Below are 14,090 nucleotides of genomic sequence, written 5' to 3' on the forward strand. Positions count from 1 at the left end.
GATGGACCTAGGTCTTTTTTCAACCTAAGTAACTATGTAACTATGTAACAGTCAGCGGTCCGAGAGGAGGAAAGATAACTTCTTTTTTGATTAAGGTCTGGAGAGAAGTTCAAAAAGGTGTTTTGATAACTTGCAATCGAACCAAGAGAACTGCAAACTGCAGACGTAAGAGGGTTCATGTCATTAAGGTAGGAGATTTTGGGTGGCTATCCTCAAAAATCTCCATCAAAAAGTTCCATCTAAGAAATTTGCTACTAAATTTGTTGGTCAGTATAAATAATTAAAATCACTAATCTTGTGAATGTCAAAGCTCGAACTCCTGATTGTATGGAGGATAAATAATTCTTTCCATTCCTTGCTTCCTAAAAAGTTTGAGGGGACTCCACGTCCTCAGGATATCATTGAGGTTGACTTGGAGGAGGACAAGGAGTGTGAGGTGAGCGAGTTTTGGGTTCCAGTTGTGTCAGAGGTCAACTGCATAATCTCGTTAAATCGAATGGTTTGAGTCTGGAGTATAATTCCTGGGCTGCTGCGAGAGATTTGAAGGAGGATTGCCTAGTGAGAGGAGAGTTCTGTCAGCAAAGTCAGTGGATCTCTGTGGGTCCAGCGGCCCCTAATAGAAGGAAAGGTACTGTCATGCGTCAGGATTTGAATCCTTGAATTTGTGGTTGTCTTCTCTGTCGGCCGGACCACAGCAGATACACCTTTTCTTCAGGTGTTTATTTTCTGTCATCCTTGCTTTAGTTCTATTAGGTCACCAAGTATATTATTTACTCATTTATCTGCCCAATACCCTTAAATACTTTCTTCGCTGGTATTTCCTGCTGGTGATATTCTCATTTTGATTTCCAGCCATATTGCTGTTTGTTTAAGCTAGTCAGTGAAAGACTAGCTAGTATAGCTCTCTCTGCTGTTTATGTTCTTTACTCTGCACCTATCTTCTGTTCATTGTTAGTAAGTAGGTGGTATATTCTTTAGCAATATGCACACGGTCTTGAATTTTGCACTTGTCATTTATCTTACTCACTCTGGGATCACTTTTTACTTCAGCACACAATCCTTTCTGTAGGTAATTTGCACTCTGCTCTTTCCTCCGGTTCTTGAGGACGAACGTAAAGCAATCAATGGCCGATAAGGCAGAATTGTTCTGAGTTGTCATCATTTCGTCTATGGTCAGGGCTAGTCCAATTCACATAGGAACCACTAGGGACTGCAGGGTAGGGATCTGTAGTCTGCACAGGAACTAGCAGGGTAAGTTGCAGATATTAGTGTTCTACCTTTATCCCTTGCGAGTTGTTTCATGAACATAATAGGTACATGAGAATAGCAGAAAACCTAAGGCATCATAAAATAAGACATCAGTTAACATAGTTATTCAGAGACTTACTTTTAATCCAGGATTTCCTTTCTCCCCTTTGTCACCCTTTACTCCCTAGAAACAATACATAAGACATTTGATTAAAGTTTTTCTTGCGCTGAATCCTAACAGTGTGTAATATTGGATTCATCTTTGGATGTTAGTTCGGATGGTTGTCATGTGACTGAAAATATGTAATTTGCAGTTTTGCCATACCGACTAGATTCTCATGAGCTTCTTTCATTGCTCTATTGAAAAAAACTGTCGAGAAACTAATTGACATGTGACTGCAAATATCTAAATTGCATACTTGTGTATTTGTGGTTATAAAACTATTGCTTGAACAGGCAAAAGCAGAGACAAATTCAAACAGTGTATATAATACACACTACCACCGCTGCGGCTAGGAGTACCCGGTGGCGATGGAATGGGCAGCACGGAGTTTAACCCCTCCACGGGTAGGGGAATGCCCCGGGGCTCGGTGATAATGACAGGGAGATGCCGTTGGGGAGGTAAGGGTCACTTGCGTGCTCACTCAGTCCAATAACGCTGACCCTGACAACTGTAGTAAACCAAAGTTCTGGACACCGCTGCCACTGAGGGGAAGCACGCCTGGGTCCCGTTGCCATTGGTGTTGCCTGTTGATCTGTGACCTTTCCCTTGGCACCTTGTTTCTCTCTGGTTGGTCCCTGTAGCCTGAAACTAGTCGAGTCCCGCTCCCCAGTTTGGCTAACTGAGGAAGCTTGCTCTCAGGGTTCACGTTTGGGATTTCTTTGACCCTATTTGTGGAAAGTCCTATCCCTCTCGTTGCGCTAGTTCCCCAGATTTTGGAGCGGGTGGAGAGCGGATCTTGAAGGTTCTCGTCGGGTAAATTGTCAGGTTGCCTGAAGCTACTCCCTGACCTAGGGTCCACGTACCCCATCGTGCCCTGGTCCCAGCCCGGTGATAGTACAAGGCTGCCAGCTGTCCTCCACGACAATGTCGTGCCCCTTGTCACGATCCCCTGCGACCGGGGGTCCAGCTCCAATCAGGCCCAGACCAACGTCTGCTACTTAGTACATCACGGAGCCCAGCTCCTGACCTCCTTCTCACTTTCACCTCCAACTTCAACTAAACTATTCCTGACACTCCTGACCTTCCCTTAACCAATCCCCCAAGTGGGTGACCCTATTCCACTCAGGCCGTCCACTGGTGTGTCTGGTGGGTGTGGTGCAGAGTGTTCCTAGGATTTTGATTAGCTGGTCTTTGGCAACACCATATGGTTAGGGACCCGTAACCAAGGAGGAGGTGGCTATTGCACAGAAGGGCAGATTGCACAATACCCTGTGATGACCTGATAGGCCAGGGCATCACACTCATATGGCTTTATTGACGGAAAAATGAAAACATGTTGGCTCTTTTAAGAAGGGGAGGAAAAAAACAAAAACGGAATTTGGCTGTTAAAGGGGTTAAAGGCATAAAAATAAAAGATTTTAAAATGGCGAAATTTTCAATTTTTTTGCTAAAATTCTGATATTTTCACAAATGAACAAAAAAAAAATTTCAACCTACATTTAGCACTATCATGAAATACAATGTATCTTGAAAAAACAATCTCAGAATCACTGGGATCTTTTTAAAGGTTCCAGAGTTAGTAACTACCTAAAGTGACACTTGTCAGAATTGTAAAATGTGGCCTTGTCAGGAAGGTGAAAATAGGCTTTGGTGGTAAAGAGTTAATACAGGTATATTTTTTTATTTTCAACAAAGATTGTGAAATGGAAAAAAATAAATATTTAAAGAAAATATATTTAACACAAAAACCTGATTAAAACAATAGGTTATTTTCTGTCCACATGACAAATCTACAGTCTGGTCTCTAGGATTGACATATCAATATACTATATATGCATATATGGGATTTATATGAAAATTAATCTACCCTATGACCACTTCATTACGAATTGTATATCGACATATAGGAGATGTGTTGAAATTTCTGCAGCTCCATACCTGTCACACATCCAAATGGCGTTATTTATACAGTTGTTGATGGATTTTAGCAAACCCAATTTAGGTCAATCGGACAGATATAGAAATATCTGCGACAATGCTGGCACATGTGAATATACCATAACAGTCAGTGACTGGCATTCAGCACCATGCTGACAATACAGTAGAGAAAAGACACCTTGCCAATAGTGATTGAGGTACTTACAACATAATCAACTAAGGATATATCAGATGGTTTCAACAACTCTAGATGGCATGGTGCGCCCGTAGGTCCTGTCGTCCCTGGTTCACCCTGAAGAAAAATAGAAGTATTGTTCACATCTGTTGTTTTGGATCAGTGTGGAATAAGTGTTTATGTAACCTGCATTTTGCAGATGCGATCTTGAGACATTGTTAATTTTGTCAAAGTACTATAAAAAAAATAAACCTGTTTCTTGTGTTTTTTCATAAACAAAACAGAGATGCTCAAGATAAAGTAATAAAAAATGAAATAGCAATGGACACAATGGGAACATACACTGACGTCTATCCCAGAGTACTGGGTGCACAAACAGCAGCTTTCAGCATGACAGTGGACGTGCAGCTGTTACTGAAGACAGTAGATCTGAGCCCTATTGCTGGCAGGGTTTCTAATATTTTGTGCCTCTTGTGGCCAGGACAATTTTAACACATTCAATTAAAACCCAAAAGATTAAATAATAAATGTATACCTATATAGTTTCTGATATTTGACACCTGGCTCATTGTCAGAAGTTAGTCGGAACTTTATACAAATTTGCTTCTTTCTCTGCCAGAACTGATCAGTTATTATCAAAATCTCAATTCTGACGTAAAATCTGTATTCAGTGAAGACTTCCCCATTACTGAGATAGGAGATGGCGGCTGTTACTGATGAGATTGGGGGAGGGGACGGAGCTATGCTTCTAGCTCCTCCCTCCGCTTCTAGCTTCTCCCTCCGCTTCTAGCTTCTCCCTCCGCTTCTAGCTTCTCCCTCTGCCTCTAGCTTCTCCCTCTGCCTCTAGCTTTTCCCTCATCCTGTCCTCATAGAAACTCATCAGTAACAGATGCCATCTCCTACCTCAGTAATGGGAGTCTTCACTGAATACAGATTTTACCTCAGAATTGAGAGTTTTGATAATAACTGATCAATTCTGGCAGAGAAAGGAGCAGAGTTGTCTGATAAGATATATCCCCGAGTTGCTTATTTGTATGTGTACTATTAATTTATGAAATACAAATTTAAACAACGGTTACACTTTAAAGTGTCTCCATTAGAAATTAGCGGATCTGAAAGAATTCGCCAGTTGAGGATTTTACCAGGAAATTTAATTTGTGGACAAATTATTCCCTGTGACTTTAATATCCTTTATTATGGTCTCAGGTCTGGAAAGACCCTACAGCATAATAGACATAAGATGTGAAAAATAAAAAAAAATACTTGTACTCAAATCACCAATCTGGTAGCTCCAATTGCTCTCTACCTGCTGTCTGGTCCTCTGCGCCTTGGATGCACCACATCTCTATCCTGGTGTTGACTCTAGGCTGGAACGTCTGGCCACAAGCAGATGCCAGAGTTGCTTATAAACTGAAGAGCCTGCTCATGGCTGAAAGTCTAGGCCTCAAGTGTACACTGGACTGAAATGTAGTGCAACCAAGACAGTAAAGACGGGACCATGGATAGGTTGCAGCAGAGGCAGCTGGAGAGGTAAGCAGCTGGGAAAGTTTACAAGAAAACCCTCTCTAGTCACTATTCAGGCCATCCTCACTGCTCCCTGCCCGTAGTTCCATCCGCCGTTGTATCACATCTCTGACCTGGTGTTCAATCTAGGCCAGGACTTACAGCCATAACTGTACAGCTGTGGAACATGCGTAAGAGTGGTGGACAATGGTAGTCACGTTCCTGCTCCTGAAGACACTAATCATGTCATATTGTGTTGTTGTGTAATGCAAATTATGTCTTGCGTCTTTTACAAATACTGATATGTGATGTGCTATGTGGAGTGTGATGTCTTGTATTGCAATGGGATATGTTCTTGTGTAATATACTGTATGTTGATGATACATAGTATACAGTAATATATATGTTATGGGATGTGCTAATTCAAAGTATTATAATGTACAGTAATGTTTGTGTATTGAAATGTAGGGGAAAGGTTAAGTTTGCCCACCAACAAACAGCAGAGCTAGCAACAGTTAAATGTTGGGACTAGTCCACTCTGGGAAGGGTAAGATGACATGGAATGGATTGATTATTGAAAGAGTCAGTGAAGGCCTAGTCAGCGAATGTGACAATCGTATAGCCGATCAGTCGTGAAGGTCACATACCATAGGTGGTTTGTAGCAAAGGACATAGACAGCAAGATCGCGTGAATCTCGAGAGAGGCCAGAAACACAAGATGTGAACAGCGTTGTAACTAGAGACCGATCATTGGACGGATGGCTCCAATCTATAGAACCCAGAATATGGAATCCTTAAATCCAGCCCCTTAACCATCAAGGTACCGGTGACTTCTACTGATGGAGGACTCCAGTTGCCAAGTCTCTTAATGTCAAGGTACCAGGTTAACCTTTACTGGCATGTGACGTAGTCAGCTAACGAAGCAATGTCTCATTAGACAACTAGGTGTGCAAAGCGTTACTGTGGGACCCCTGAGGTGACTGGATGTGGGACTGCAAGAAGGGAAGGTGACTGTCACTGTGTACACTGCAATGCTGGACTGAGTTGCACTGCAACTCAATGGCCCAGTTAGATCTGACGCAACCCAGTGGGAAGTTGACCTGTGTCTATTAATGTAAAGCGAAAATGTACCATTCTGAGATATGTGGTCACTATCTAGAGTGTAAAATTGTGAACGACAATAAACCATCCAATAAAAAGTTGTGGTTTAAAGTGAAAAGTTGGTTTTTGTGACAATGAGCAATCATCCAGTCCTGGCCATCAGACACCAGTGGCAGTATGCGTTATGCATGGGTTCCCAGTCCACATGGCCAAAATGTACACACTCAGCGAGGACTATGTATTTCATGTAGCGTGCCAGGAGTCAATCCCTTGTCCTTGACTATCGCCTTGTGCCACTCTTCACATATGCAGTGAACTCTGGGGCCTATTTGCTGTCAGAAGCTCCAGCCTAGCATGAACACAGGGCTGAAGATGCGGTGTGATAGAAAGGCAGAGGACCGTACATCAGGAAGAGAGCAGGAGGGCCACCAAAGAGGTGAGAAGTGAGGTAAGTGTATATTTTTTCCTTTGAACCTTTTACTGGTCCTCTACTGTTCAGTAAGGCTGCTTTCACACTACGTTTTTTTAACATGCGTCATGAACGTTTTTTTGCTGTAAAAGCGGATCCTGCTTTTACAGCAAAAAAACGCATGCAAACGCATGTGTTATTTTGCAAGATCCTGTCACTTTAAGTTTATGGGCGGGCATTAGAGTCATGTGATCGGGAGTCAGTAGAACTGAACGTGATAGACTGGGAGCCGGCTTCTGACAGCTGCAGAGGCTCGTAACCAAGGTAAACATCGGGTAACTTGCTTGGATACCCGATATTTACGTTGGTTACGAGCGTCCGCAGGTGCTAGGAGCCGGGTTGCCTGCTCCCTGCACATGTAACCAACGTAAACATCGGGTAACTAAGAGAAGCGCTTTGGTTGCTTACCCGATATTTATCTTGGTTACGAGTGTCCGCAGCTCTCAGGCGTGGGAGAGGGAGAGAGGGAGGGGGAGAGAGACAAAGAGGGAGGGGGAAAGAGGGACTAATCACCCGAGGCTGGTTTCTGTGCATGCTCAGTAGAGCAAGCAGGATCCTGTCTATCAGCATGCCAGCGTTCATATGCGTTTGCATGCAGTATAGTCAGGATCCAGCAATTTGCAGTATTTGGACGCAGCTCAAAAACGCTACAAGTAGCGTTTTTGAAAAATGTTAAAAAACTGCAACTCGCTGGATCCTCACTATAACGCACGCAAACGCATGTGAACGCATGTTGACGCGAGTCCATTGCAAATGCATTGAAATGAAAACGAATTTGCACTGGATCCGTTTTTGCGTTAAAAAAACGTTCAGGACGCATGTTAAAAAAACGTAGTGTGAAAGCAGCCTAAGATGGCAGTCATATTGTACATACTACTGTATAAGAAAATTTGCCTTTTTTTAATTTTTAATGTGTTTGCCTTTAAAACAGATGGTCACATCACACAAAAGAATCAACATTTGACATTTACATTATGTCTACTTTTAAGTAGGTAGTTTTTTCCCCAATAATAAAGGACTTAAAGTGGACATGTCACTAGGGCAAAAGTGCCCAGTTTTTGCTCTTTTTTTATTCCTGCTGTCCTTTTCTTAAAGTCTACCATGCGGTTCCAGAGGTAAGAGCCTTTTTATTAAGCGTCATTTTTTTGTGGTCTTTACCAATGGGGCGATGCATACAGCAATGCCCCTTTTGCAAAGGCAATAGCAACTAGGAATAAATAAAAACAGCCCATATCTCAGGAGACATAGGGAGGATGTTTTATAAAACAAAAAACGGCATACTCAGGGGAGCAGTAGGAATAATATAAGAGTAGAAATTGACCATCCCATCTGCTTTAAAAGAAACAAAGACCTAGTTACATTTTTTACATAGATATAGGTCCAGAATATTTTTAACCTTGTACAATTTCCTGGTGAAAAATGGTTAAAAAAATTACTTTTACGCTTGTGCTTTATTCATTATATAGTTTGTGCCTTTTTAAGTTCACTTTACTCAGTTTTTCTGCAACCTAATCCATTATTTGACATTTTTCTAAATATTGCAAGTTTTAGGTGAAATTATATTTTGGTTCTTTATTATAGAATAGAGAGTATAGAATCTAATTTTATTTTTACGCACTTGAAGACTAATGTACGACATCTTAAAGGACCTTGCAACATTTTGTACATTACACAGAAAACTGTACACAAATTATTAATGAATTCTATAAACATATAAACATAAAAGAGAGGATCTGATTACTGTTAATTGACATGGAAGGCCTTGGGGTCCGGGACCGCCTGGTGCACCCTGTAATTTAAGCATAAATATTATGAGAATCACTTAACGTGGTAACAAATCCCATATATTGCATATCTTAAACATTCAGTTCTCAAAAAAGCAACTGTGTCAACTGTGTGGATACACTGTTTGCTAGCGTATTAAGACAATGGTGTTGTATGGTCATCACACATACTTTCTTATCTTTTCATTTCAGAATTTTATGAAGTAGAAAAATACACTGAACAAAACAATAAACACAATACTTTTGTTTTTGCTTCCATTTTTCAACAGCTGAACTCTAAGATCTAAGACTTTTTCTATGTACACAAAAGGTGTTTTCCTCTTAAATATGGTTGACAAATTTGTCTAAATCTGTGTTAGAAAGCACATCAAGGTGCTAATTAGATAGCATGATTATTGCACAGGTGTGCCTTAAGGTGGCTTTACACGCTACGAGATCGCTAAAGCGATGTCGTTGGGTTCACGGATTTTGTGACGCACATCCGGCCGCTATAGTGATGTCGTTGCGTGTGACACCTATGAGCGACTTTGAATCGTTGCAAAAATGTTCAAAATCGCTCATTGGTGACATGGGGGTCCCTTCCCAAATATCGTTGCTTCTGCAGTAACGATGTTGTTTGCCGTTCCTGCACACATCGCTATGTGTGACGCCGCTGGAACGAAAAACATCTCCTTACCTGCGTCCACCGGAAATGGAGGAAGGAAGGAGGTGGGCGGCATGTTCCGGCCGCTCATCTCCTCCCCTCCTTTTCTATTGGGCGGCGGTTCAGTGACGCTGCTGTGACGTCGCTGTGACGCTGAACGAACCGCCCCCTTAGAAAGGAGGCAGTTCGCCGGTCACAGTGACGTCACTGCACAGGTATGTGCGTGTGATGCTGCCGTAGCGATGTTCGCTACGGCAGCGATCAACACATATCGTTACAACGACGGGGGCGGGTGCTATCGCGCTCAACATCGCTAGCAATTGCTAGCGATGTTGTAACGTGTAAAGCGGCCCTTAGGTTGGCCACAATGAAAGGCCACTCTAAAATGTGCAGTTTTATCGCACAGTACAACGCCACAGATGTCACAAGTATTGAGGTAGCATGCAATTAACATGCTGACTGCATGTATGTCCACCAGAGCTGTTACTCATAAATTGAATTTTAATATTTCTACCATAAAAAGGCATTTAAAAGAATTTGGCAGTACATCCAACTAGCCTCACAACCGCAGACCACATGTAACCACACCAGCCCAGGACTCAACATCCAGCATCTTCACCTCCAAGATGATCTGAGACCAGGCATCCAAACAACAGCTGCAACAAACAGTTTGCATAACCAAAGACTTTCTGCACAAACTGTCAGAAACTGTCTCAGAGAAGCTAATCTGTATGCTCGTTGTTTTCATTGGGCTCTCTACCTGACTGCAGTTCTTCATTGTAACTGACTTAGGCTATGTGCGCACTTACCGGATTTTGCCGCGGATTTTCCGCGGATTTGCTGCATGTTTCGCTGCAGAAAATGTTCATAACATCTCTGCAGTGAATCACCAGCAAATCCTATGGAGAAAAAAAATCCTGTGCGCACTGGGCAGAATTTGACAGCTGCATGTTTTGCTGCGGAAATCCCTCAGCAAAAACAAGTGCATGTCACTTCTTTTCCGCACATCGCTGCGGGTTTTCCCTAATCTAATGTAAAAATCACGCACCAAATCCGCACCAATTCCGCACCAAATCCGCAACAAAACGCGACAAGCCGCATGCGGATTTGGGTGCGGATTTGGGTGCGGATTTTTTCCGCAGGTGATAAGATCTTTGAGAACCTGCAGAATTTACGCAAGGAAATTTCATTTCCCAGTGCGCACATAGCCTTAAGTAGGAAAATGCTCACATTCGATGCCTTCTGGCGTGTTGGAGAGGTGTTCTCTTTATGGATGAATCCCGGTTTTCACTGTACAGGGCAGATGGCAGACTACGTGTATGGTGTCATGTGGGTGAGTGGTTTGCTGATGTCAACAATGTAAATTGAGTGGCTTATGGTGGTGCTGGGGTTATAGTATTCGCAGGCGTATTTTATAGACAATGAACGCAGGTGCATTTTATTGATGCCTTTTTGAATGTACAGAGACACTGTGTTGAGATTCTGAGGCCCATTGTTGTACCATTCATCCAAAACTATCACGTCATGTTGCAGTATAATAATGCAAGACCCTATGATGCAAGGCTCTGTGCACAATTCTTGGAAGCTGAAAACATCCCAGTTCTTGCATATCCAGCATACTCACCGGATATGTCACCTATTGAGAGCGTATGGAATACTCTAGATCGGCATATATGACAGGGTGTTCAATTACCTGCCAATATCCAGCAACTTTGCACAGCCATTAAAGAGGAGTAGAGCAACATTTCACAGGCACAATCAATAACCTGGTCAACTCTATGCAAAGGAGATGTGTTGCATTGGTTGAGGCAAATGGTGGTCACATCACATACTTACTGGTTTTCCGACCCCCCTTCAGAGCCCTCCAATACTGTGCAACTGCACATTTTACAGTGGCCTTTTATTGTGGCCAGCCTAAGGCACACCTGTGCAATAATCATGCTGTCTAATCAGCATCTTGATATGCCACACCTGTAAGGTGGATGGATTATCTCAGCAAAGGAGAAGAGCTGACTAACACAGCTTATGAAAAATGGGAGCAGAAACAAAAGTGTTGCGTTTATATTTATATTCAGTGTAACAGTAAGGGTTAGTCCTCGGTTCCACTTGTGTTTTGCACAGACAAGTGCAATCCAATAAAACATCGGATTGCACTTGCACCAGTGCAAAACTATGAGGCAGTGTCCACCTGCAATTGATTTCTCATGCCATATCAGCATGAGAAATGAATCGCAGCATGCTGCACTTGGCAGTGAGTCTCGGCTGACACACCCATACAAGTCTATGGGCGCATGTGAAACATCCCACTGCACTCGGATGTCATCCGACCACAGTGCGATGTGCGCAGAGACAGGCTGCAGTGGAGAGGGAGAGAGAGTATTCCCACCATCTTCTCTGCAGCTGTGATTTGATCCCAAGATCAGAGTCGCATAGCCCTCGGCTCACACTTGCAGCAGAGGGTCATTAGCACATAGCTAAGCTATGTGCAAGTGGAACTAAGGCCTAAAGGGGGCTTTACACGCTATGATATCGTTAATGTTTTATCGTCGGGGTCACGTCGTTAGTGACGCACATCTGGCGTCATTAACGATATCGTAGCGTGTAACAGTTTTGTGCGATCTAAAACGATCACAAAAGCGGCATAAATCGTTTGCCGTGGAGAGCTTGTCCTAAAGCCAAAAATCGTTTATTTCTAATTAGCAATGTTGTTCCTCGTTCCTGCGGCAGCACACATCGCTATGTGTGACACCGCAGGAGCGAGGAACATCTCATTACCGGCGTCCACCGCCAATGCGGAAGGAAGGAGGTGGGCGGGATGTTTACGTCTCGCTCATCTCCGCCCCTCCGCTTCTATTGGACGGCTGCTGTGTGACGTCGCTGTGACGCCGCACGATCCGCCCCCTTAGAAAGGAGGCTGATCGCCGGCCAGAGCGACGTCACAGGGCAGGTAAGCCGTGTGACGTGGGAGCGTGATTTTGTGTGCGACGGGCAGCGATATGCCCGTGACACAAAAACGAGGGGGCGGGTACGCACGATAGCGATATCGTCACCGATATCGCTACCGTGTAAAGCCCCCTTAAGAGTAACCCTGTTATTCTTGCAAATAATAAAATGAATAGCCTATGAAAAATTGAACATTCAGGTATTTGTTTATGGGAAACAATACCCCAGTTTTTTTTTCTAAAATATGTTTTAGACTGGCATATACAGTGGGTAAAAAAAGTATTTAGTCAGCCACCAATTGTGCAAGATATCTTATTTAAAAGGATAAGAGAAACCTGTAATTGACTTCATAGGTAGACCACAACTATGAGAGTCAAAATGAGAACACAAATCCAGAAAATCACCCTGCCTGATTTGGCAAGATTTTTTTTTAAATTATGGTGGAAAATAAGTATTTAGTCGCCTAAAAACATGCAAGATTTCTGGTTCTCACAGACTTGTAACTTCTTCTTTAAGAGGCTCCTCTATCCTTCACTCATTACCTGTAAAAATGTCACCTGTTTGAACTTGTTATAAGACACCTGTCCACAACCTCAAACAGTCACATTCTAAACTCCACTATGGTGAAGACCAAAGAACTGTCGAAGGACACCAGAAACAAAATTGTAAGGCAAGCAGCTTGGTGTGATGAAATCAACTGTGGGAGCAATAATAAGAAAATGGAAGATATACAAGACCACTGATAATCTCCCTCAATCTGGGGCTCAATGCAACATCTCACCTCGTGAGGTCAAAATGATCTCATGAACGTTGAGCAAAAATTCCAGAATCACACGGGGGACCTAGTGAATGACCTGCATAGAGCTGGGACCACAGTAACAAAGGCTACCATCAGTAACACACTATGCCGCCAGGGACTCAGATCCTGCAGTGCCACATGTGTTCCCCTGCTTAAGCCAGTACATGTCAGTGCTCATCTGAAGTTTGCTAGAGAGCATTTGGATTATCCATAAGAGTATTGGGAGAATGTCATATGGTCTGATGAAACCAAAGTAGAACAACTCGTCGTGTTTGAAGGAGACAGAATGCTGAGTTGCATCCAAAGAACACTATACATACTGGGAAGCATTGGGTGGCAACAACATGCTTTGGGGCTGTTTCTCTGCAAAGGGACCTGGACGACTGATCCGTGTACATGACAGAATGAATTATACACATAAATCTCCTTTTAACCATGTCAATCATTGATAGCATGTGAGGACCTAGGTGAGGTCACTCAACTGCAAACACAAACTCCATAACATACAGTAAATGTACAAACAGGCGTTATCTATACATGTTCATATGGTTTAAAACATTATGTATTGTGATGGCTCTATTACCTACTACTATGTAATTATGTAACATGCCTCTATGAGTGCCTTTTTCCACGTTTTGTAACATTTTTACGTGTGTGTTTTTCCACCTTTTTTCCCTAAATAAAAATATATTCATTAGACACACTATTTGAACTCCTTTTTCTCCTGTTTGTACATGAAAGAATGAATGTGGCCATGTATCGTGAGATTTTGAGTGCAAACCTCCTTCAATTAGCAAGGGCATTGAAGATGAAACGTGGCTGGGTCTCTCAGCATGATAATGATCCCAAACACACCACCAGGGCAAATGAAGGAGTGGCTTTGTAAGAAGCATTTGAAGGTCCTGGAGTGGCCTAGCCAGTCTCCAGATCTCAACCCCATAGAAAATCTTTGGAGGGAGTTGAAAGTCCGTGTTGCCCAGTGACAGGCCCAAAACATCACTGCTTTAGAGGAGATGTGCATGGAGGAATGTGCCAATATACCACCAATAGTGTGTTCAAACCTTATGAAGATTTACAGAAAATGTTTGGCCTCTGTCATTGCCAACAAAGGATATATAACAAAATATTGAGATGAAGTTTTGTTATTGACCAAATACTTATTTTCCACCATAATTTGCAAAAAAAAATCTTGCCAGATCAGACAAGGTGTTTTTCTGGATTTGTTTTCTCATTTTGTCTGTCATAGTTGTGGTCTACCTATGATGTCAATTACAGGCCTCTCTCATCTTTTTAAGTGGGAGAACTTGCACAATTGGTGGCTGAC

General features: G+C 42.6%; 1 protein-coding gene across 1 annotated transcript in view; it reads right to left on the bottom strand.

Moving 5' to 3' along the window:
- Nucleotides 1–14,090, bottom strand: part of COL4A2 (collagen type IV alpha 2 chain) — a 359,463-nt gene that overhangs the window by 148,634 nt on the left and 196,739 nt on the right. The window contains exons 13-15 of the mRNA XM_075336673.1: nt 8,339–8,386; nt 3,555–3,641; nt 1,388–1,432 (exon numbers count right to left, since the gene is read on the bottom strand). Of these exons, the coding sequence (XP_075192788.1) occupies nt 1,388–1,432; nt 3,555–3,641; nt 8,339–8,386 (180 nt within the window). The remainder of the gene's footprint in view (nt 1–1,387; nt 1,433–3,554; nt 3,642–8,338; nt 8,387–14,090) is intronic.

Source organism: Anomaloglossus baeobatrachus, chromosome 2 (genome assembly GCF_048569485.1).
Source record: "Anomaloglossus baeobatrachus isolate aAnoBae1 chromosome 2, aAnoBae1.hap1, whole genome shotgun sequence".
NCBI lineage: Eukaryota > Metazoa > Chordata > Amphibia > Anura > Aromobatidae > Anomaloglossus > Anomaloglossus baeobatrachus.